The following is a 25,408-nucleotide window of genomic DNA, read 5'->3' as shown; positions in this document are numbered from 1 at the left end:
AAAAATATCATGCTGACCTATGTAATGGCAAAAATATCATGCTGACCTATGTAATGGCAAAAATATCATGCTGACCTATGTAATGGCAAAAATATCATGCTGACCTATGTAATGGCAAAAATATCATGCTGACCTATGTAATGGCAAAAATATCATGCTGACCTATGTAATGGCAAAAATATCATGCTGACCTATGTAATGGCAAAAATATCATGCTGACCTATGTAATGGCAAAAATATCATGCTGACCTATGTAATGGCAAAAATATCATGCTGACCTATGTAATGGCAAAAATACATTTTGTTGTTGAAACCATCAGTGGGATTATTTATCATATAGCCTACTTTAAAGAAAGATCTTCTCGTCAAATCGTATGGGAGATGGACCTGCGTCAACAATTAATACTTGGGCATGGTGGGGCGGTATTCAAATGACAATATTTGCCCCTGGCCCCACAGATCTGGGCCCATGGCCCCACAGATCTGGGCCCGTCACTGGGCCCATGTATGGTGCGTCTACACCGGCTAAAGCTACGCCACTGGCCACACCCCATGCCTACAGCCCAACCAATGTGTTTTTTGGGGGGACATACTGTTTTACTGAAAATAAATTAAAAAGTATAATTTTTCCACACTGAATTCTCACAAATTTCCATCCAACAGAGAAAATGTCTAATACATGGTTACAATAACACATAATGAGAATGGCCGCAAGTGTTCAGATTGGATTGAGATTAGTTTGTTTCATCATATTTATTGGTTATCGGTGGAATTATTGACCGATGTATCAGTAAAAGGACAATATTGTCTGATATATGGGTTGGGCTCTACTCACGCCCACCACCTAAACCCCTTTTTGATCCAGAATAAAACCATTTTTCTCTCTGTGTCTCCAGGATTGGGGTCGTCCGGGGGACCTGTGGAACCTGAACATCCAGTGGCACGTCCCCAGAGTGGAGGAGACCAGCTTTGTGTTCTACGTTCTAGACCTGATCCTACAGCCAGAGCTGCTCCGACTACAGAGATACGCCCAGGGGGAACGGGACATGACCAGGTGAGGGATAAACAAAGTAACTAACTAAAAGATAGTGAGAAAATGGTCCTATTCATCTGTTATCAAACAAACAAACACAGAAGGACTACATAAACCTTCCCAATTAGAGAAACCCGTTTTGCCAGGACTTTACCAGGTTGAAGACCCATTAAACAGTGTGCCAGCGACTGGTTAAGTCTGGAGTAGACAGATGGAAGTGAAAGGATAGGATACTGAACATCCAAGAATAAGCTAACCTTTTTATGCTCTTCTCAACCAGAAGCAGGAACACCATTTTTAAAACAAGCCTGGGTCTCTACTACATCACTACTTCAGTAATGCACACAGTAGCAAGAACGTTTTGCAATGGACAAGTGTGCTATTGTCTTGAAGAGTTTAGCTGCTACCTCCATTTCAAAACGTTTTCGCCCCGCTGAACACAACCCTGTTCTGCTCTATAATGTGTAGTCAGTGTTATGTGGACCCTTCATGTAACTGTCTTAATTCTGTTTTTCAGGGATGACGTCCTACAGAGTTTGTCCATTGTACAGCACTGCCTTCTGGGAGCAGGTAGCCTGTTGCCCCTGCTGCAAGGAGAGCCCATCCCTGAACTGTGAGTAGGACACATTTAATTTGCAAACAAGTTAATCAATAAAATGTATTTATAAAGTAATTTGTTGTCAGTGTTTTACCAACAGTGTGTTTTAACTTTGAAACCTCTTTCCCCATCAGGGTGACTAGCATGGTGAATCTGGGGGAGACTAACCTCTTCACAGGGATGGCCGATGGTAGGGAGTATTACTAACTACCCTTCTAGTTAGCTGTGCTCTGATTTCTTTGTGTGGGCAGTCATATTGTGACTGGGATGTGCTCATAGTGTGGCTAGCCAGAGTTGTAATGCCTCAACTCTCTCTCCCTCCCTGCAGATGTGTCCAGAGAGAACTACAGAGATGCTATCTGCAGAGTGATGAGGCAGCTTCTACGTGAGTAGTGTCCGTTTCCCTTCTGTCGGAGTTACCACAACCCCACCTAACATTAAATTCACATCCTCTGTAACGACACCACACCCAAGAACAAACCCTTGTCCCCTCCTGTTTTTGTAACCACAACACATCCGCACACCCAACATCAAACTACAGCCAGCCAAACAACTGTTGTTATACCATGTGGCACTTATCACCTCTACCCTCCAGATACTTGTGTCCTGTCATCGACTGCGGTATTATCATTGTCTTGGCAAGATTACTTTATTGTCCAATGTCCACAGATGTCCAACGGGAACTTGTCTTCTGCTGTACTTGGCTTTTCTGCACATGTCCAGATCTAACTAACACAGAAAGTGTAAACCTATCCAGATCATTTCCCTTCCTATAAGTGTAATGTTTTTTTTTAAATTGCTTTGTGTTCACCACCTTATGACGCTCTTCACATATTAAGATTGAATAAACCATGTCTAAAACATATCCATGTAATGGTTTGTTCTGTTTTTATTTTCTCAGATCACATTCTGGAGCACTCAGAGGACGACACCAAGTCTCTGTTCTCCATCATCAAGATCATCAGTGACCTGCTGCACTTCAAAGGCTCCCACAAACAAGAGTTTGACTCTCGCTGGAAGAGCTTCAACCTGGTCAAGAAGTCCATGGAGAACAGGGTGAGCGATATAGCTAGAACGCCATACTGGAGCCATGGCTGAGATTGTGGTGGACCTCCCGAATGAAGTTGTATTTCTCTTGAGTGAATGAATGCTGGTTGTTTACAGCACCCACATACTTATCTGACATATCTTTTGTAAGAGTTGAGTTTGTCATTTTTTGTTGTTGATTCTGGTGCTGACCTGTAATCACTTACTCATTTGTCTTCTAATACACCTACAGCTTCACGGCAGGAAGCAGCACATCCGAGCCCTGCTAATCGACAGAGTCATGCTACAGCACGAGGTACGGTTTCTCTCTCTCTGCCCTCTCTCTGTTCTGTCCATCCTCGAATGTCTGCTGCAGTCATGGAAGAATCTGTGTGTTTACCCCAGGTTGTAACCTAGCCTCTGTGTTTTGTGTTGTCCAGCTGCGTAAGCTAACAGTGGAGGGGTGTGAGTACAAGAGTATCCACCAGGAACTGATGCGGGATCTGCTGCGGCTCTCTACCAGCACCTACAGTCAGGTTAGCTCAGTTTACTACCACAGATGTTTGTTTTAGTAGCCCCAGCAGGTAAACAAAACATTACTGTGGTGAGAGAGATGTTTTATCAATCTTGGCTTCTTTTCCTTGATTCCTCTCTCCTCACCACCTCAACACATTCATCTCCTCTGATGTTTTTTGAGGAGGCGGCGAGGAGATAGGATGCAAGGTATCAAGAAACATTTGAGTGTATGTACCTCGTGTGTCCCTCCAGGTGCGTAGCCGGGCTCAGAGTGTGCTGTTCACAGCTCTGGGGACCTATAACTTCTGCTGCCGGGACCTGATCCCCCGTGTGCTGGAGTTCCTGGAGCCAGACCGCTCCGACGTCACACAACAGCAATTCAAAGTACGACTGGCCTGTCTCTGTCCTGTGTCTCTCTTATCTTGCCCACACACATAAACACTCCCCTACCTCATCCACACACACACATGCACATGGTCTAGGCTGGTTATTGCAGATTGATTATTGATCAATCGATTGATTGATTGACTGACTAAATGACTGACTGACTGGATGATGTAAATAGAGAAATGGAATATAACTTTGAGTCCTCATATTCGCCATCCTTCATTATTTTCCTCATCCTTCCTTCCCCCCCTGTCTCTCCTGTCTTCAGGGTGCCTTGTACTGTCTCTTGGGGAACCATAGTGGGGTGTGCCTGGCCAACCTGCACGACTGGGACTGCATCACCCTGACCTGGCCTGCCATCGTCCGCTCAGGACTCAGCTCAGCTATGTCCCTGGAGAAGCCCTCCATCGTCCGCCTGTTTGACGACCTCGCTGACAAGGTCCACCGCCAATACGAGACCATTGGCATCGACTTTGCTGTAAGATACCCTTCCTGCTTTTCCACTGGTGGAAATTGTCATTGCTACCATCTGGTTGTGAATGGTTTGTACTGATGTAATTTCAACTTGATCTGATTTGTAAACTGAAAGTAAGGATATCATGCCTTCCAACTTTGCCCGCTGGGTTTACTCTCAACTCTTTTTTTCAATGAATGACAAAATGTATATAGTATTTCCTGTTGGGCGTATAGAAGTACAGTGTGACATAAGCCTTTGAGAGTAAAGCTTTGTGACTGAATAGGATTCAAACATGTCTCTGAAGTTGGGAATCTACAGGTCATCTATATATTAGTCTGCTTGGCCTGAGATGACCTGTCTTTACCTCCATTAGCTATATATATCATATCCTGTATAACATATATAATAATTTCTGATTAAACAAACTCTTTGCTGTAGATCCCGTCAGAATGTCGGGCAGCGGCGGTGCAGCTCCAGACCTCCGGTGTTCCCCTGCCTCGGGACCCTGTCCCCTCAGACCAGGAAGAAGCAGAGGGCCTCAGGAAGCAGGAGGAGAAGAACCTCGACTCAGTTCAGTAAGTACCAGAGGAAGCGCTTTCACTGCTAATGACTAAACACTCAATACTGTCGATGAACTGTACACAAAATCTTCAAATTTAGCCCTATTGGTGTCTTATTGCAGTCTAGCAAAGGTCTGCCGTTCCTGTTGTTAAACTAATTTCTCAGTTATGTCTACAGTATAATGTCCCCAGTATAAGCCACTTTATAATATATTACTGGTCTGTCTCCCTCAGGAAATATGAGAGTCTGGTTGGTGAACTTCTGGACTGCCTCAACGACAGAAACATGTAGGTTCACCTTGTCTCAATGACTGAAACGAGCATAGAAATGTATTGTGTTTAACAGATATGATAGTCTGTTGTATAGAACAAGGGAATCATGTCAGCTCTGTTCCTTACGTTTCTAACTGCAACATTTTCAACTTCCTATTCATCAGTGCACTCTGTATCAAAACGTTGTGAAACGGAAACCATTTACATCATGTTGTACAAAGATTTATTGCTAATGAATATGACCCAGGTAGTACCTCCCTTCACTCTGTAGCAAAACGTTGTGCAACGGAAACCATTTACATCATGTTGTACAAAGACTTATTGCTAATGAATATGACCCAGGTAGTACCTCCCTTCACTCTGTCAAAACGTTTTTCACCCGCTGCTCTGCATGTTGCAGGCCCTGGAAGTTTGAGCACAATGCCATTGGATTCATGTCTCTGTTGCTGAGAGATGACCACCCTCTCCCCTCCCCTGCTGTCCTGTTCTTTGTCAAGAGCCTCAACCACGACTCGCTCCTGGTCCGCAAGGTGGGCGCTCCCACACAACCACCACTATCCATACACACACGCGCACTAAACACAGAATCACTAACGGACAGACCCAGTCATGCATTCAGTTTCATTCACTACATTGAGAGAATCTATTTTGCATGATAACTCTTCAAGATGGCAGTAAACAGTAAAGTTTCACATATAAATTCACATCTATCTTCAAACATCAGCCACGTATGCATAATCGTCGTTATAGTGTTTCATTTTAAGATATAGAAACTTTTTTTGTGTGTTTATTTCCCCCACTAGTTGGCGATATCAGCAGTGGCAGGGATCATGAAGCAACTCAAGAGGCCGCATAAAAAAGTACCAGTCAGCCCCAACGAGCTCTGTAAGTACCCACTCTCGAGTTGCACTTCCTGTCTCCTCGCTCACTAGTCCCCTTACCTGTGTTCAAATAGTATTCGTTTCAAGCTGTACTTGATTGGGCTTGCTCTGGTGCAATGGAACCAAAGGAATAGTCCCAAAATTGCAAACCCTTTCCATCTGGCACTTCAGGTAGGCTCTAAAAGTATTTCAATCAAATGTATTTATAATGCCCTTTTTACATCAGCAGACGTCACAAAGTGCTGATACAGAAACCCAGCCTGAAACCCCAAACAGCAAGCGATGCAGGTGTAGAAGCACCTACAGTACCAGTCAAAAGTGTATTTATTTTTACATTGTAGAATAATAGTGAAGACATCAAAACTATTAAATAACACATGGAAAAAGGTGTTAAACAAATCAAAATATTTTATATTTGAAATTGTTCAAAGGAGTCACACTTTGCCTTGATGACAGCTTCGCACACTCTTGGCATTCTCTCAACCAGCTTCATGAGGTCAGTCAATCCGGAACATTTCAATAACATTTCTTCAAGTGCAGTCGTAAAAACCATCAAGTGCTATGATGAAACTGGCTCTCATGAGGACCCCCACAGGAAAGGAAGACCCAGAGTTACCTCTACTGTAGAGGATAAGTTCATTAATTACCAGCCTCAGAAATTGCAGCCCAAATAAAGGCTTCACAGAAGCAAGTAACAGACATGTTACTTTGGATGAGCTGCCCATGTGTGGTTCCCACCGTGAATGTGTGGTTCCCACCGTGAAGCATGGAGGTGGGGGTGCTTTGCTGGTGATAAGCTCTGGTTTCTTTAGAATTTAAGGCACGCTTAACCAGCATGGCTACCACAGCATTCTGCAGCGACACGACCATCTGGTTTGCGCTTAGTGGGACTATCATTTGTTTTTCAACAGGACAGTGACCCAACATACCTCCAGGCTTGTGTAAGGGCTATTTGACCAAGAAGGAGAGTGACGGATTGCTGCATTAGATGACCTGGCCTCCACAATCCCCCGACCTCAACCCAATTGAGATGGTTTGGGATGAGTTGGACAGCAGAGTGAAAGAAAAGCAGCCAACAAGTCCTCAGTATATGTGGGAACTCCTTCAAGACTGCTGGAAAAGCATTCCAGGTGAAGCTGGTTAAGAGAATGCCAAGAGTGGCTACCTTGAAGAATCTAAAATATATTTTGATTTAACACTTTTTTGGTTCCTACATGATTTCATGTGTGTTTCATAGTTTTGATGTCTTCACTATTATCCGACAATGTGAAAAATTGTAAAAATAAAGTAGAATGAGTAGGTGTGTCCAAACTTTTGACTGGTACTGTATTTGAAAGTAAACAAATACTATTTGACCCCAGGTGTGATTATAACAGCTATACAGCATGTATCTCAACACCTCTCTCCTCTCAGTGGCTCCAGTATAACAGTAGCAGTCTGGTCCTCTCACTGCCTCTCTCCCTCTACCAGGTGGTCTAAAGGAGCCGGCCGGTATGATAGCAGGAGACAGGCCTGATAACCAGTGGCTCCAGTATAACAGTAGCAGTCTACCTCGTACCCAGCAGGACTGGGAGGGCTGTACATTCGTAGAGAAGACCCACTGGGGATACTACAGCTGGCCACAGAAACTCATGATGTACTCTCCCTCTGAGGAGCAGCCCAAACAGGGACTGACCAGAGAGGAGATGACAGAGGTGAGGAGATGACACGGCACACACACACAATGGCCACAGTCTAATTCGCTACCCTTGTCCCGAAGTGTACACTTGGACACTCCTGATTGATGTGAAATGACTGTATTAGTGTAGGGAATATGGTGGAAACTCCCTCCAGCCATGCACGCTTTCAATACAATGCTTTTAAATGTATGAGCAGGAGTGAACAAGTGCACACTTCTGGCTGAAGGGTAGAGAATCAGAATGCAGTCTCTCACTTTTTGAAAACGCTATATAACATCCTCTGCTGTAAAATGTGACATCTCCAGCCAACTGTAATAACAGTTTCTTCTTCTCTCATTCCAGCGAGAGCAGATCATCTACGACCACTTTTCAGACCCAGTGTTCATCAACCAGCTGATTGAGTTCCTCTCTCTGGAGGACCGGAAGGGCAAGGACAAGTTCAGCCCCCGCAGGTTCTGCCTTTTCAAGGTGAGGGAGAGAGAGATCAGACCCTGAGATCAGACCCTCCCAATCTCAGAGGTATTTCCTGAACCTTCATTAATACCTTGTTCTCTATCCCGCCTCTTGTTCAAAACATCGGAGGACGTGAGTTCTCTCTTCATACTCTATTCGCTTCCGTCTGACGTTTTGAAAAGGAGACTGCAGGGAACAGGGCTGCGAGGAACGAGGGAAGGATAAACCCAGGAGGGTGGTTTTGTAAGCCAAATCTTTAGGCTTCCGTAGCTCTGTCTTATTGACACTCCTCTATCTTTCAGGGTCTGTTCCGTAACTTCAACGATGCCTTCCTGCCCGTGCTGAAACCACACATGGAGCGTCTGGTGGCCGACACACACGAGAGCAAACAGCGCTGTGTAGCAGAGATCACTTCTGGACTGATCAGAGGCAGCAAGCACTGGAGCTACGGCAAGGTAGGAACGAACACACACACTGGAGCTACGGCAAGGTAGGAACGAACACACACACACTGGAGCTACGGCAAGGTAGGAACGAACACACACACACTGGAGCTATGGCAAGGTAGGAACGAACACACACACTAGAGCTACGGCAAGGTAGGAACAAACACGCACACTGGAGCTACGGCAAGGTAGGAACGAACACACACACTAGAGCTACGGCAAGGTAGGAACGAACACACACACTGGAACTACGGCAAGGTAGGAACGAACACACACACTGGAACTACGGCAAGGTAGGAACGAACACACACACTGGAACTACGGCAAGGTAGGAACGAACACACACACTGGAACTACGGCAAGGTAGGAACGAACACACACACTGGAACTACGGCAAGGTAGGAACGAACACACACACTGGAACTACGGCAAGGTAGGAACGAACACACACACTGGAACTACGGCAAGGTAGGAACGAACACACACACTGGAACTACGGCAAGGTAGGAGCGAACACACACACACACACTGGAGCTACGGCAAGGTAGGAACGAACACACACACACTGGAGCTACGGCAAGGTAGGAACGAACACACACACTGGAGCTACGGCAAGGTAGGAACGAACACACACACACTGGAGCTACGGCAAGGTAGGAACGAACACACACACTGGAGCTACGGCAAGGTAGGAACGAACACACACACTGGAACTACGGCAAGGTAGGAACGAACACACACACTGGAGCTACGGCAAGGTAGGCACGAACACACACTGGAGCTACGGCAAGGTAGGAACGAACACACACACACTGGAGCTACGGCAAGGTAGGAACGAACACACACACACACACACACACACACACACACACACACACACACACACTGGAGCTACGGCAAGGTAGGCGAGAGATGCATACACCATGGTCAAATGCGCGTGCACACACCAGACTCAAGCAGTACTTTACATTTCTCCACTTGCCAGGCAAATAAGAATGTGTGTGTGTATGTCTGACTTACCTGGATAAATAAAAGTTAAATATTTTGGATGTTCTTGACCTTTGACTCTGGACCTGTGTTCCCCTCCCAGGTTGAGAGTCTGTGGGAGCTGCTGTGTCCTCTGCTCCGTACAGCACTGAACAACATCACTGTAGAGACCTACGCTGACTGGGGCACCTGCATCGCCACCGCCTGTGTAAGCCTCGAGCCCTCATCTCATTCAGCAGTCCATTTCTTTCAGCTTCTTTCTCAATCAGTAGTTCCTCCATTCCCAAATGCATCCTCTCTCCTCCATTCCCAAATGCATCCTCTCTCCTCCATTCCCAAACGCATTAGAGGAGAAGGCCAGAACAGGAAGGACCTTGGATCTTCTCTTCCAATGCATTTAAGGAGACGAGGAGTGAATGCAGGAATGGGGAAAGACTGTCCCATCTGACATGATTCTGTTTTCCTGCATCCACATCTTTGACCTTTGTGGTTTTGTGTGGTACAGGAGAGCAGAGACCCCAGGAAGCTCCACTGGCTGTTTGAGATGCTGATGGAATCTCCAGTCAACGGGGAGGGGGGATCCTTCGTAGACGCCTGGTGAGGAGAAACTTTACCAACGCTTGAACTGTCAGATAGACAGGCAGCTCTCTGTACAGTCGTTCTCCTAGATTATGAACTGTCAGATAGACAGGCAGCTCTCTGTACAGTCGTTCTCCTAGATTATGAACTGTCAGATAGACCGTCTTTCTCCTAGATTATGAACTGTCAGATAGACAGGCAGCTCTCTGTACAGTCTTTCTCCTAGATTATGAACTGTCAGATAGACTGTACAGAGAGCTGCCTGTCTTTCTCCTAGATGATGTTCCATGCACACACAAAGGCCCCCAAAGCAACATTCAGGCTCTCTTGTCAATTGAAACCAATAAAAACCAAACTCTTTTAGGTGGGGGGGGCAGCAAAAAGCTAGGCAGTGTAGCTCCCCACATGTACAATGGTAGGTAGGGGAAACACTTTATTTTTGTGTTAGTGTGTATAACTCTCCTCTCTCCAGTCGTCTGTATGTGCTGCAGGGGGGCCTGGCTCAGCAGGAGTGGAGAGTTCCTGAGCTGCTCCACAGACTGCTGCAGTACCTAGAGCCCAAACTCACACAGGTCTACAAGAACGTCCGTGAGCGCATCGGCAGGTAGGACCTCTCTTACATCCATTGACCGAATACTGATGGAGTATTTTAAAAGTATACTATCGATATACTTTTCAAATGGCGTGTTTCCACTAACACTAACACCCCAGTGTTTTACCCAAAAGGCTGACTTGTTTCCACCTCCACGGCCTGGCCCCAGGTTCTCACTGGGAGCTAAGGCCCTGGCCTCTGGTACTTTTCATTTACTTAACAATGGTTGACTGTGAACATGGATGAATACCTTCCATGGTTAACAACTAGTCACAACGAACTGTCTTGATGATGCAGAGGTTGTTTATTCGGCTCTTCACAAGTCCTCAGTTACAGCTCTGTCTATATGGAAACACAGTTCCCAAAAAACAACACTAGAGCCCACGTAGTCATAATCACTGGCAACACACTGGTGGTGTAATGGAAACCGCCCAAAATATGATGGTAAGGGACTACACACACCCACCATCATGCCCTCTTATTGTTCTCCTCCCTCCCTCTCTGTCCCCCCTCTCGCTCTCTGTCCCCCCTCTCGCTCTCTGTCCCCCCTCTCGCTCTCTGTCCCCCCTCTCACTCTCTCTCTCTCTCTGTCCCCCCTCTCACTCTCTCTCTCTCCCTCTCTGTCCCCCCTCTCGCTCTCTGTCCCCCCTCTCGCTCTCTGTCCCCCCTCTCACTCTCTCTCTCTCTCTGTCCCCCCTCTCACTCTCTGTCCGCCCCCCTCTCTCTCTCTCTCTCTCTGTCCTCCCTCTCGCTCTCTGTCCTCCCCCCTCTCTCTCTCTCTCTCTGTCCCCCCTCTCGCTCGCTGTCCTCCCCCCTCTCTCTGTCTCTCTTCTCCAGTGTACTCACCTACATCTTCATGATAGACGTCAACCTGCCGTACACTCAGCCCACAGCCTCGCCTCGCATCAAGGAGTTCACAGAGCGGGTACTGCTGCGCCTCAAACCCCTAACGGAGGGGGACGAGGAGATCCAGAACCACGTGGTAGAGGAGAACGATGTGGGGGAGCAGGACGAGAGGACACAGGCCATCAAACTACTGAAGACGGGTACGACCCCTAACCCTAGCACAGGCCATCAAACTACTGAAGACAGTTACGACCCCTAACCTTAACACAGGCCATCAAACTACTGAAGACAGGTACGACCCCTAACCTTAACACAGGCTATCAAACTACTGAAGACAGTTACGACCCCTAACCTTAACACAGGCTATCAAACTACTGAAGACGGGTACGACCCCTAACCTTAACACAGGCTATCAAACTACTGAAGACAGGTACGACCCCTAACCTTAACACAGGCCATCAAACTACTGAAGACGGGTACGACCCCTAACCTTAACACAGGCCATCAAACTACTGAAGACGGGTAAGAGACCAGAGGATAGGGAGCGCGAGAGCATATTGATGATGATAATCCCAGTTGTAAAGCAAAAGAAAACAGTCTCCGTACATCTAAGATCAATGCACATTTGTCATTTTAATGTGTCAACCTTTCAGTTACAATGACCTTTGTCAGAGCATACAATGTAATAAAGGTTTTCTATGTGTTTCCAGTACTCAAGTGGCTGATGGCCAGTGCCGGACGCTCCTTCTCCACGGCTGTTCCAGAGCAGCTCCAGTTGCTGCCACTGCTGTTCAAGGTGGGTGGGTCAAGGAAGGAAGACACCTGGAGAGGAACCAGACTCAAAGGGGGAGGCCTATCCCTAATCCCTCTTCACTCTCTTCCTGTTGTAGATCGCTCCGGTGGAAAATGATGACAGTTATGATGAGCTGAAGCGGGACGCTAAGACCTGTCTGTCTCTGATGTCCCAGGGACTGCTCTACACAGAGCAGATACCACTGGTCCTACTGGCCCTGCAAGAGGTAGGGACACGCATGCTCTGCAGGTGGTAGGTCACCACACACACACGTGCACGCAGTGTGGGAGGTGAGTCACTGGGCCATGCGCCTTTCATTTCTGACACACACACACACACACTTTTTCCACATTTTGTTACATTACAGCCTTATTCTAAAATTGATTAAATAAATAAAGGAATCCTCAGCAATCTACAATACCCCATAATGACAAAGCAAAAACAATAGGTTTTTAGATTTTTTTGGGGGCCTTGACAATTTTGTCGGAGCTCTATGGACGTTTCCTTTGACCTCATGGCTTGGTTTTTGCTCTGACATGCACAGTCAACTGAGGGACCTTATATAGACAGGTGTGTGCCTTTCCAAATCATGTCAAATCAATTCAATGTACTACTGATGCACTCCAAACAAGTTGTAGAAACATCTCAAGGATGATCGATGGAAACAGGATGCACCTGAGCTCAATTTAGAGTCTCATAGAGAAGGGTCTAAATACTTATGTAAATAAGGTAACGTTTATTTTTAATACATTTGAAATAATGTTTGAACCTGTTTTCACTTTGTCATTATGGGGTGTTGTGTGTAGATTGATGATCTCTTTTTAATTTAATCAATTTTAGAATAAGGCTGTAACAAAATGTGGAAAAAGACGAGGGGTCTGAATGCTACCTGACGGCACTGTAATTAAACCAGTAGGCCTATAGGCTGTACCTACGCTGCGTTGTATGCCTCCTGAGTAAAAAACAGTGTAGGCTATTCCATTCAAACAACTAGACCCTATGCACACATTGTAATCAAATTCCAAATCTTACTTGGTGCATTTCAAACTTCTTTTGTGAGGTGCAGCCGGTGCAGCCGGAAACAAGTTCTGTACGGTGGCGAGTGGTGTGGTCGATAAATCAGATTTGGAGGATTGTTTATCTCCAGTTTGGGAACATTTTGGCTTTCTAATAGAAGCAAAAATGTATTGAAGTTTGTAGGATATCAACTAAATGTATTTATTAGACCATTTCATGAATTTGTCCAAGATAAAAAGACATGCTTAAGTGATTCAAATTTTCCTTCAACTTTCTGAAGCGGCAACAGCGCGTGAAATCCCCCGTCTGTGTGCGCATCTGCTACTTTGTAGCCGTTAGTGATTATGCTAATGACTACGGTCTTCTGGTAGATGGAAAGGCGCTCCCAAAAACCTACAAAGTAGTCGATGTTGACCTGGCAGAATGATACCAGGATTATTTACATCACTTCAGTAGGGATTTGTTCAGCAAACTCTGCAATCCCGTGTGCTACAGAAACAACGCTAACCAAGCAAGGCTCTTGCTGGTGTGCAACTACATTGCTTTATTTATCTAGGCAAGTCCGTTAAGAACAAATTCTTATTTACAATGACAGCCTACCAAAAGGCAAAATGCCTCCTGCGGGGACGGGGGCTGCGATTAAATATGAATATAAATATAGGACAAAACACACATCCCCACGAGAGACAACACAAAACTACCTACAGAGAAACCTGAGACAACAACATAGCAAGGCAGCAACACATGACAACACAGCATGGTAGAAACACATGACAACAACGTGGTAGCAGCACAAAACATGGTACAAACATTATTGGGCACAGACAACAGCACAATGGGCAAGAAGGTAGAGACAACAATACATCACGCGAAGCAGCCACAACTGTCAGTAAGAGTTTTCAGTTAAGTTCAAGGGTATCTAAACCCCAAAATCAATATTTATTTTCACCAGACCACAAAATGGTCTCCTGATGGGGTTGACGCATTGTTGTGGGCTTAGAACCTCCAATTGTCTCCTGATGGGGTTGAAACATTGTTGTGGGCTTAGAACCTCCAATTGTCTCCTCATGGGGTTGAAACATTGTTGTGGGCTTAGAACCTCCAATTGTCTCCTGATGGGGTTGAAACATTGTTGTGGGCTTAGAACCTCCAATTGTCTCCTGATGGGGTTGAAACATTGTTGTGGGCTTAGAACCTCCAATTGTCTCCTGATGGGGTTGAAACATTGTTGTGGGCTTAGAACCTCCAATTGTCTCCTGATGGGGTTGAAACATTGTTGTGGGCTTAGAACCTCCAATTGTCCCCTGATGGGGTTGAAGCATTGTTGTGGGCTTAGAACCTCCAATTGTGTTGTTTTTCTATTAAACAAGTTTGATTTTGAGACTGAAAATCTGAAACGTGGAATAACTGAATTAGGGGGTAAATTGAACATGTTATAGGGCCCTACATTCTATGCCTCATCTATTCCTTTCTTAGTTTTGCATGTTTTACCCCCAAAAATGTAACCTGCTGTACCGACACTGAACCGTGACCCCAAAACGTCAGATGCGTACCAAACCAGGGGTTTGGTGAACCTTTACACCCATAGTTGTTGTTTTGTAATTAACATTCTACGTTATCTTCCAGATTGCGGGCAGCAGTTCGTGGCATGCTCGCTACACGGTTCTGACGTACCTACAGATCATGGTCTTCTACAACCTGTTCACCTTCCTGAGCGACCAGGGAGCCGTCAACGACGTCAGAGCACTGGTCATACGCCTGCTGGAGGACGAGCAGCTAGAGGTAATGCACACACACAGGCAGAGACACACACACACCACACACACACACAGACGTATACTGTAGACACACACAGACACAGACGTATACTGTACACACACACACAGACATGTACTGTACAGACACACAGGAAATTAATGTAGAAAAGGAGTTGAACAGGCATGAGTGGGTGATCATTATACGGAACAAAGACATGGATATGTAAAATGATTAATGCCAGATAGCATCACGGCTGAAAGGGCGGGGACAGAGCAGTGTGGGGAGGTAGGCCTATTGGTTACAGATCACATTGTGTATCACATTGTGTAATTGCTGAGCAATCTGTCAGAGTGTGGGGGGGGTGCTCACAGGCCCTTTCCTCCCTGTTTTACACTTCTATGTATGTAGGGATTAGGCACTCTTCCTCCCTCTGTCTACCTCCTCTTTCTCCCCCTCTGGTCCCTCTCTCACTTGTTGCTATGGAAACCACTGGCTGCAGGAGTATTCTGTTGCTATGTGGAGGATATTAAGGGGGAGGGGGTGAACAGATGGATTTAGCCATTTCTGTCTTTCTATCCAACTGTCCTCTAGGGAGGGCTGTGACGATTATGGAATTTTAGGTAACGATTCATTGTCATGCAAATGGGAATGGTAATTGTAGTTCTGGTTTGTTTTAATGGTATGTTTTTAATGCAGCTTTACGTCTAAAAAACAAATGGTTTTGCCGACCTTGGAACTTTTGAAAATGAACCTTCTCCTCACGACCGTGTCGTTCTGCTCGTAAAATGATAAACAACTTTACCCATTTGAAGTCAAAATGGAAGAACTGCTATTGGGTAAACAATATCTATTTGAAGTTGAATCCAGCCTTCTCCTAAAATGAGTGTATTAAGACGATTATGACAACAACAAAATGAGTTCACGGTTATTGTCCATAATTATACCGGCCTTACTCTAGAGCCTAATATATTGACTTCCCTTGGCTGCTTGACACCTCTCGTTGCTAGGCGACATAAATTGGTTCACTCAATCAGTGACAGGATTGGGTTTAATACAGTTGTGTAAACGTTGGACTGTGTGTGTGTCTGTTTAATAACATACATATACTGATCAGGAGCTGCGAAGTCACATGTATACAACTTATTCATAATTATGTTTTAACGAGAAGTCCAACGACACTAAAGACCTGATGCTGGTTGCAGCTGTAGATTCCTAGATTCTTCTTCCCCAGCCCACAGTATAGTGCACAGCCTCTAACCTCCTCTTCCCCAGCCCACAGTATAGTGCACAGCCTCTAACCTCCTCTTCCCCAGCCCACAGTACAGTACACAGCCTCTAACCTCCTCTTTCCCAGCCCACAGTATAGTACACAGCCTCTAACCTCCTCTACCCCAGCCCACAGTAGAGTACACAGCCTCTAACCTCCTCTTCCCCAGCCCACAGTACAGTACACAGTCTCTGACCTCCTCTTCCCCAGCCCACAGTACAGTACACAGTCTCTGACCTCCTCTTCCCCAGCCCACAGTACAGTACACAGCCTCTAACCTCCTCTTCCCCAGCCCACAGTACAGTACACAGCCTCTAACCTCCTCTTCCCCAGCCCACAGTACAGTACACAGTCTCTGACCTCCTCTTCCCCAGCCTACAGTACAGTACACAGCCTCCAACCTCCTCTTCCCCAGCCCACAGTACAGTACACAGCCTCTATCCTCCTCTTCCCCAGCCCACAGTACAGTACACAGCCTCTAACCTCCTCTTCCCCAGCCCACAGTACAGTACACAACCTCTAACCTCCTCTTCCCCAGCCCACAGTACAGTACACAACCTCTAACCTCCTCTTCCCCAGCCCACAGTACAGTACACAACCTCTAACCTCCTCTTCCCCAGCCCACAGTACAGTACACAACCTCTAACCTCCTCTTCCCCAGCCCACCGTACAGTACATAGCCTCTAACCTCCTCTTCCCCAGCCCACAGTACAGTACACAACCTCTAACCTCCTCTTTCCCAGCCCACCGTACAGTACACAACCTCTAACCTCCTCTTCCCCAGCCCACAGTACAGTACACAACCTCTAACCTCCTCTTCCCCAGCCCACAGTACAGTACACAACCTCTAACCTCCTCTTCCCCAGCCCACAGTACAGTACACAACCTCTAACCTCCTCTTCCCCAGCCCACAGTATAGTACACAGTCTCTGACCTCCTCTTCCCCAGCCCACAGTACAGTACACAGCCTCTAACCTCCTCTTCCCCAGCCCACAGTACAGTACACAGCCTCTAACCTCCTCTTCCCCAGCCCACTGTAAGGTACACAGCCTCTAACCTCTTCTTCCCCAGCCTACCGTACAGTACACAGTCTCTGACCTCTTCGCCAGCCCACCGTATAGTACACAGCCTCTGACCTCTTCCCCAGCCCACAGTACAGTACACAGTCTCTAACCTCTTCTTCCCCAGCCCACAGTACAGTACACAGCCTCTAACCTCTTCTTCCCCAGCCTACCGTACAGTACATAGCCTCTAACCTCCTCTTCCCCAGCCCACAGTACAGTACACAGCCTCTAACCTCCTCTTCCCCAGCCCACAGTACAGTACACAGCCTCTAACCTCCTCTTCCCCAGCCCACAGTACAGTACACAGCCTCTAACCTCTTCTTCCCCAGCCCACAGTACAGTACACAGCCTCTAACCTCTTCATCCCCAGCCTACCATACAGTACATAGCCTCTGACCTCTTCGCCAGCCCACAGTACAGTACACAGCCTCTGACCTCTTCCCCAGCCCACCTTACAGTACACAGCCTCTAACCTCCTCTTCCCCAGCCCACCTTACAGTACACAGCCTCTGACCTCTTCCCCAGCCCACAGTACAGTACACAGCCTCTAACCACCTCTTCCCCAGCCCACCGTACAGTACACAGCCTCTGACCTCTTCCCCAGCCTAGCTACAAAACAGTCCTGAGCCTTTGTGCGCTCAATGGTGAGACTGAATCACTCAACAGAACAGGGAGGCTGGAGTTTTCTCCTCTTCTCTCTCTAGCTCCATTTAAATGAGTCCTGTGATTCCTCGCTTGCCATCTCCTTTTCAACAGTGTTGTTCAACTGTACGGAGCTGGGTGGCGCAGTCTGTACTGACTACCTCGGCTCAACTAAGAAGCTCTATCCAAATTCTCCTCCTCGCTGCCGCCTCAAAATGCATTGTAGAAGGTCTTAGGGGGAGTGACCTTGGACCTTCTCCAATGCATTTTGAGGCGGCAGCGAGGAGGAGAATTTGGATAGAGCTTCTTAGTTGAGCCGATGTAGTCAGTACAGACTGCGCCACCCAGCTCCGTACAGTTGAAGTCGGAAGTTTACATACACTTAAAACTCGTTTTTCAACCACTCCACAAATTTCTTGTTAACAAACTATAGTTTTGGCAAGTAGGTTAGGACATTTACTTTGTGCATGACACAAGTCATTTTCCCAACAATTCTTTACAGATTATTTCACTTATAATTCACTGTATCACAATGGGTCAGACGTTTACATACACTAAGTTGACTGTGCCTGTAAACAGCTTGGAAAATTCCAGAAAATGATGCCATGGCTTTAGAAGCTTCTGATAGGCTAATTGACATCATGTGAGTCAATTGGAGGTGTACCTGTAGACCTATTTCAAGGCCTGCCTTCAAACTCAGTGCCTCTTTGCTTGACATCATGGAAAAATCAAAAGAAATCAGCCAAGACCTCCGAATTGTTTTGTTGTTGACCTCCACAAGTCTGGTTCATCCTTGGGAGCAATTTCCAAATGCCTGAAGGTACCAAATGCCAGATGTTCATCTGTACAAATAATAGTATGCAAGTATATCGGACCACGCAGCCGTCATACCGCTCAGGAACGAGACGTGTTCTGTCTCCTAGAGATGAACGTACTTTGGTGCGAAAAGTGCAAATCAATCCCAGAACAACAGCAAATTACCTTGTGAAGATACTGGAAGAAACAGGTACAAAAGTATCTATATCCAAAGTAAAACGAGTCCTATATCGACATAACCTGAAAGGCCGCTCAGCAAGGAAGAAGCCACTGCTCCAAATCTGCCATTAAAAAGCCAGACTACGGTTTGCAACTGCACATGGGGACAAAGATCATACTTTTTGGAGAAATGTCCTCTGGTCTGATGAAACAAAAATGGAACTGTTTGGTCATAATGACCATCGTTATGTTTGGAAGAAAAAGGGGTAGGCTTGCAAGCCAAAGAACACCATCTCAACCGTGAAGCACGGGGGTGGCAGCATCATGTTGTGGGTGTGCTTTGTTGCAAGAGGGACTGGTGCACTTCACAAAATAGATAGCATCATGAGGATGGAAGCAACATCTCAAGACATCAGTCAGGAAGTTAAAGATTGGTCGTAAATGGGTCTTCCAAATGGACAATGACCCCAAGCATACTTCCAAAGTTGAAGCAAAATGGCTTAAGGACAACAAAGTCAAGGTATTGGAGTGGCCATCACAAAGCCCTGACCTTAATCCTATAGAAAATGTGTGTGCAGAACTGAAAAGGTGTGTGCGAGCAAGGAGGCCTACAAACCTGACTCAGTTACACCAGCTCTGTCAGGAGGAATGGGCCAAAATTCACCCAACTTATTGTGGGAAGCTTGTTGAAGGCTACCTGAAATGTTTGACCCAAGTTAAGCAATTTAAAGGCAATGCTACCAAATTCTAATTTGACCCACTTCTGACCCACTGGGAATGTGATGAAATAAATAAAAGCTGAAATAAATCATTCTCTCTAATATTACTCTGACATTTCACGTTCTTAAAATAAAGTGGGGATCCTGACTGACCTAAGACAGGGAATTTTTACTAGGATTAAATGTCAGGAATTGTGAAAAACAGAGTTTAAATGTATTTGGCTAAGGTGTATGTAAACTTCTGACTTCAACTGTATATGGCAACACACACACACTGTCTGTCAAATTGTGTAAATAATGAACTCTTTCCACCTTTCCTTCTCTACCTCTGTTCTCCCTCTGTCCCCCAGGTGAGGGAGATGGCTGCCACCACGCTGAGCGGTTTCCTGCAGTGTAACTTCCTGTCCATAGAGGGCCCCATGCAGAGCCACTTCGAGGCCCTCTGCAAGACTCGCCTGCCCAAGAAGCGGAAGAGGGAGCTGGGCTCCGTGGTGGACACCATCCCCTCCGGAGGTAGCTACTAACACAACTTTCCAATGCTTTACTTAGAACGCATACTGTTCCTGGTAGTGCTACAAGCATACTGGCTCGGTTCAATATCTACACTAGAATGGCCAATGCAAAGCTTCATTCTAAGTGCTATTGCTAGTGTGGATATTGGAACAACAACTGTCTACATCAGCGTTTCCCAAACTCGGGTCCTCGGGACCCCAGGAGGTATAGGTCTTTGATTTTGCCTTAACACTACACATCTGATTCAAATGATCAAAGCTTGATGAATAGTTGATTATTTGAATCAGCTGTGTAGTGCTAGGGGGAAAGCCAGAACGTGCACCCCTTGTGTTCCTGAGGACCGGGTTTGGGAAGCCCTGGTCAACATGCAACGGTCCATTGCCTTACCTGGAACACAGTTGAGTTAGATGGTCTTCTAGATTGTAGTTTCCTTGACCTTACTAAACCTGTTATACCTCAGTTTTCAATGCTCATTTATAGTCTTTTCCTCCCTGTGTGTGTAGATCTGGTGCGGCGTCATGCTGGAGTGTTAGGTCTGAGTGCCTGTATCCTGTCCAGCCCCTACGATGTTCCCACCTGGATGCCCCAACTACTGATGGACCTCAGTGCCCACCTCAATGACACACAGCCCATTGAGGTGAGGAGGACTAACACATGCAGTGCCTTGCGAAAGTATTCGGCCCCCTTGAACTTTGCAACCTTTTGCCACATTTCAGGCTTCAAACATAAAGATATAAAACTGTATTTTTCAGTTTTTGATTTGTTAAAAAAGTTTGAAATATCCAATAAATGTTGTTCCACTTCATGATTGTGTCCCACTTGTTGTTGATTCTTCACAAAAAAAATACAGTTTTATATCTTTATGTTTGAAGCCTGAAATGTGGCATAAGGTCGCAAAGTTCAAGGGGGCCGAATACTTTCCCAAGGCACTGTACATATACACACACACACACACACACACACACACACACACACACACACACACACACACACTGCTCTCTCACACAAACACACACACCTCAACGACACACAGCCTATAGAGATGAGGGGTACCCCAAACACAAGTGTCTCTCTCTCCCCATTCCCGGGCATCTTGTTTCTGAATACGTCTTGTGTCTACTCCTGCAGATGACGGTGAAGAAGACCCTGTCGAACTTTAGACGGACTCATCATGACAACTGGCAGGAGCATAAACAGCAGTTCACTGACGACCAGCTGCTGGTTCTGACCGACCTGCTGGTCTCTCCCTGCTATTACGCCTAGATACCTGGTACACACACAGCAGCTAACAGTAACACCCACACACCTGATGGTCTCTCCCTGATACTAAACCTAGATACCCGGTACACACACAGCAGCTAACAGTAGCACCCACACACCTGCTGGTCTCTCCCTGATACTAAACCTAGATACCTGGTACACACACAGCAGCTAACAGTAGCACCCACACACCTGCTGGTCTCTCCCTGATACTAAACCTAGATACCCGGTACACACACAGCAGCTAACAGTAGCACCTACACACCTGCTGGTCTCTCCCTGATACTAAACCTAGATACCCGGTACACACACAGCAGCTAACAGTAGCACCCACACACCTGCTGGTCTCGCCCTGATACTAAACCTAGATACCTGGTACACACACAGCAGCTAACAGTAGCACCCACAAACCTGCTGGTCTCTCCCTGATACTAAACCTAGATAGCTGGTACACACACAGCAGCTAACAGTAACACCCACTAACCTGCTGGTCTCTCCCTGATACTAAACCTAGATACCTGGTACACACACAGCAGCTAACAGTAACACCCACAAACCTGCTGGTCTCTCCCTGATACTAAACCTAGATACCTGGTACACACACAGCAGCTAACAGTAGCACCCACACACCTGCTGTTCTCTCCCTGATACTAAACCTAGATCCATGGTACATATGCACACACACACAATTCAAACGTATGCTTGGGTGGAAAAATCCCAAAACAAATTACATTATAAACAACACAAGGTACCAAGCATTAATCCCACTATCCATTCTGCCTCTCTTTAGGGCCAAGCATTAATCCTACTATCCATTCTGTCTCTCTTTAGGGCCAAGCATTAATCCCACTATCCATTCTGTCTCTCTTTAGGGCCAAGCATTAATCCCACTATCCATTCTGTCTCTCTTTAGGGCCAAGCATTAATCCCACTATCCATTCTGTCTCTCTTTAGGGCCAAGCATTACTCTCGCTATCCATTCTGTCTCTCGTTAGGGCCAAGCATTACTCTCGCTATCCATTCTGTCTCTCGTTAGGGCCAAGCATTAATCCCACTATCCATTCTGTCTCTCTTTAGGGCCAAGCATTAATCCCACTATCCATTCTGTCTCTCTTTAGGGCCAAGCATTACTCTCGCTATCCATTCTGTCTCTCGTTAGGGCCAAGCATTACTCTCGCTATCCATTCTGTCTCTCGTTAGGGCCAAGCATTACTCTCGCTATCCATTCTGTCTCTCGTTAGGGCCAAGCATTAATCCCCCTATCCATTCTGTCTCTCTTTAGTGCCAACCATTAATCCCACTATCCATTCTGTCTCGAGGCCCAAGCAATAATCTCACTATCCATTCTGTCTCTATTTATGGCCAAGCATTAGTTGTGCTATGCATTCTGTCTCTTTAGAGCCAAGCATTAATCCCGCTATCCATTCTGTCTCTCTTTAGGGTCCTGGTGCAACTTTCAGGAGATGTTTATGTTTTCTTAATGGAGGAACGTTATCCTCGATGGCCTCTCTGAGCCTTTTGACAATTCCTCACTCTGGCATTAGACTAGGAAGGTCTCAGACTGAACAGAACAGGCCCATATTCAAGAAGCGGTTTAGAGTAGGATTGCTGATCTAGGATCATATTGAATACCATTATATGGACAGGGCGACCTGATTCTCGATCAGTACCTCTACTCTGAGACACTGTGAATACAGGCCCAGAACAGAACACACCAGCCTGCATGAGGGTAGACCAAGCCCTCACATCCAGGACCCTGCACTCTGGCCAGACCAACGGACAACATCTGGGTCGTATTCATTAGGCATCAAACAGAAGACAATAGAATGAAAAACGGGGAGGAACTACCTGGGACTTGTCCATTAAGGACCGCTTGTTTTTTGTGTGTGGGGTGGAGGGGGGGGGGGGTCCTTTTTTCATTTTTTTTCATGATGGACCCTGAGGACCCTGAAAAGGGGGGACAGGGGGAACACGATTGCGTGATGATTGAATGGATGGAATAAAGGTTGTGTATTTAGCGCTGATTTACATTTTTACTATACTTAATATTTAAGGATAAACCATAGCAGGGATGATTGTCCTGCGGTTTGTAATACTACTGTACAGTTTTTCTTACATTTTTATTTTCTTTATTTGCTTGCGTGTGTTTATGTGGAATGCTTGATGATACCCTACCTCTGGTCCAAGGTGTAGTGTGCGTTCCTCCACTAATGCACCACTACTTGTGGAGGAGTGCACGCTACGCCCTGGACCAGAGCTATTCCCTGTCCCCCCCCCCCCGTCCTATTGCTCTCAGCACAAAATCCCCTCAATGTTATCAACTCTGAGCCAACTAACTGTATTATCCCAGTAGAGGGAAACCGTACTGTCCCAGTTCTCCTATAGTGACGTGTTCTTAGCCACAGTCTGTATGCGTTTAGATTAGATTGAGAATGTATCCCAAATGGTAGCCTATTTGTTTAGTGCACTACTTTTGACTACGGCCCATAGGGCTCTGGTCAAATGTAGTGCACTATATAGGGAATAGGGTGCCATTTTGGGAATTAGATTTGAACCTGCCACACACATTTACGTACATGACGTTTGTGTACATTGTTTAATCTATATATGATATGTGCATATTTTATAATGTGTATATAGCATATGTATATAACATAAATGCACAAACATGTATTTATTTATTTATTGGTTGTTGAAGTGCTGATGTTATTATTCTTAGAGTTTTGGTTTGTGAGTAAATGGGTTGTTCAGCTTTTTAGTGACAGAGCTTTTGATTTCATCCTGCTCTCTCATTGTCAATGGTATAGATGGAGTGATTGTGTGTGTTCATTCCCCAAGGCTGTATGTGTGTGCTGTGTGGAGCTGATGAGCACAGTTTATCGTCATGGCGTGTGTCTAAACACCTCTCAGAACCCCAAGGGACTGGTAATTCCTTGACACAGATAATTGGAGAGTCTCCATTGAAACAAGGCTTTTCCGGGACAAAAAAGCCAAAGTCCAGGACTAGGCTAAATCAGTGTCCGGTAAACAGGCCCAAGGAATAACCAAACCTTCTGTCTACCACCTTAGCATCACACCCCTTCCTCTACTCTACAATACAATATTATTCTCCATTCTTTTTTTTAAATTCTAGTGAGAGTTATTTTTTGTTCAATGTTTTGTTTATCCATGAAGACTTGAAAAGCTAGTCTCATTGAAGCATCGGTGCAGTTTAGTACTTCACTCATGTATAGTGTAGTGCTAAAACTGCATTGATTTATTTTTATTTTAGATGTACTGTTTGCTTATATTTAATGAAGAAAATAAATAAATGGGTTGCTTGTAACACATTTCTAGTGTGTGTCTGTGCCAGTTGGTTTTGAGATGACTCATATTGAAGTTAGTCACAGCTGGGGCCATATGCATCCTCATCAATAGGGCAGCAATTGACATTAGAAAATATGGTACAGTGCCCATACATTCATATCAAGTAGACATGTCTTGGATATGCAGTGCAATATAAAGTAGCACTTTGACTGGTTTTACTGTACCAAGTTGAGAGGGTCCTTTTATCTTACACCAAGGTCTAGGAGTTGGGTCTCAATGTACAGGTGGTAGCCTATATAACAAAGCCACTGTAACCTACAGAGGGGATTCAAGAATTAGTCGGACCCCATTGTTCCCAAGGTATTTCTAGACTAAATGGTGTGACTTATTCTCCCATGTGAATGGGTTTGTTATTCTTTTGATTTCATTAGGGACAGTTGGAAATGTATATTGGGGGGGGGGCAAAATAGGGGAGTGTTTTGTTTTTATTGGGTACAGGGGAGGGTAGTGCGTTTTTCCCTGGTTTACATTCACCATTTTGCATGTTTTCCTATATAATTTCTTCCATCCTTGACATATGTCCTAATTTACTTGAATGCACCTCTATATCAAGGTGGTACTTCCCTTATGCACTACGCTTTTCCACGTGCTAACCTTTACAATACCACAGGTCAAAATTGTCTGTCCATCCAGGCCCTCTATCCACCATTCATCGTGACATTAGTGGTAGGTGGATCGTTTGTCAGATCTGCAAAAAAATTGCTCATGAAGGAACGGTGAA

At 45.7% G+C, this 25,408-nt stretch overlaps 1 protein-coding gene across 2 annotated transcripts in view; it reads left to right on the top strand.

Moving 5' to 3' along the window:
• The window catches only part of LOC110499326 (proteasome activator complex subunit 4B), a 71,884-nt gene extending 47,234 nt beyond the window's left edge, over window positions 1-24,650 (top strand). For both annotated transcript variants that reach the window (XM_036956185.2, XM_036956186.2), the window contains 27 exons: window positions 897-1,054; window positions 1,551-1,646; window positions 1,766-1,821; window positions 1,960-2,016; window positions 2,533-2,687; window positions 2,911-2,973; window positions 3,098-3,193; window positions 3,426-3,557; window positions 3,829-4,038; window positions 4,456-4,592; window positions 4,812-4,865; window positions 5,251-5,380; window positions 5,654-5,735; window positions 7,202-7,425; window positions 7,753-7,878; window positions 8,166-8,318; window positions 9,400-9,504; window positions 9,802-9,893; window positions 10,348-10,479; window positions 11,305-11,513; window positions 12,024-12,109; window positions 12,204-12,332; window positions 14,750-14,905; window positions 19,899-20,061; window positions 20,565-20,698; window positions 21,190-21,331; window positions 22,762-24,650. In XM_036956185.2, coding sequence (XP_036812080.1) covers window positions 897-1,054; window positions 1,551-1,646; window positions 1,766-1,821; window positions 1,960-2,016; window positions 2,533-2,687; window positions 2,911-2,973; window positions 3,098-3,193; window positions 3,426-3,557; window positions 3,829-4,038; window positions 4,456-4,592; window positions 4,812-4,865; window positions 5,251-5,380; window positions 5,654-5,735; window positions 7,202-7,425; window positions 7,753-7,878; window positions 8,166-8,318; window positions 9,400-9,504; window positions 9,802-9,893; window positions 10,348-10,479; window positions 11,305-11,513; window positions 12,024-12,109; window positions 12,204-12,332; window positions 14,750-14,905; window positions 19,899-20,061; window positions 20,565-20,698; window positions 21,190-21,324 — 3,270 coding nt within the window. In that variant the 3' untranslated portion in view covers window positions 21,325-21,331; window positions 22,762-24,650. The remainder of the gene's footprint in view (window positions 1-896; window positions 1,055-1,550; window positions 1,647-1,765; window positions 1,822-1,959; window positions 2,017-2,532; window positions 2,688-2,910; window positions 2,974-3,097; window positions 3,194-3,425; window positions 3,558-3,828; window positions 4,039-4,455; window positions 4,593-4,811; window positions 4,866-5,250; window positions 5,381-5,653; window positions 5,736-7,201; window positions 7,426-7,752; window positions 7,879-8,165; window positions 8,319-9,399; window positions 9,505-9,801; window positions 9,894-10,347; window positions 10,480-11,304; window positions 11,514-12,023; window positions 12,110-12,203; window positions 12,333-14,749; window positions 14,906-19,898; window positions 20,062-20,564; window positions 20,699-21,189; window positions 21,332-22,761) is intronic.
• The last annotated feature ends 758 nt before the right edge of the window (window positions 24,651-25,408 follow it).

The sequence above is a fragment of the Oncorhynchus mykiss genome, chromosome 20 (assembly GCF_057628025.1).
Source record: "Oncorhynchus mykiss isolate SJ-2025 chromosome 20, ASM5762802v1, whole genome shotgun sequence".
NCBI lineage: Eukaryota > Metazoa > Chordata > Actinopteri > Salmoniformes > Salmonidae > Oncorhynchus > Oncorhynchus mykiss.
The sequence above is the reverse complement of the archived record's forward strand: the minus strand, read 5'-3'. Positions and strand labels throughout refer to the sequence as shown.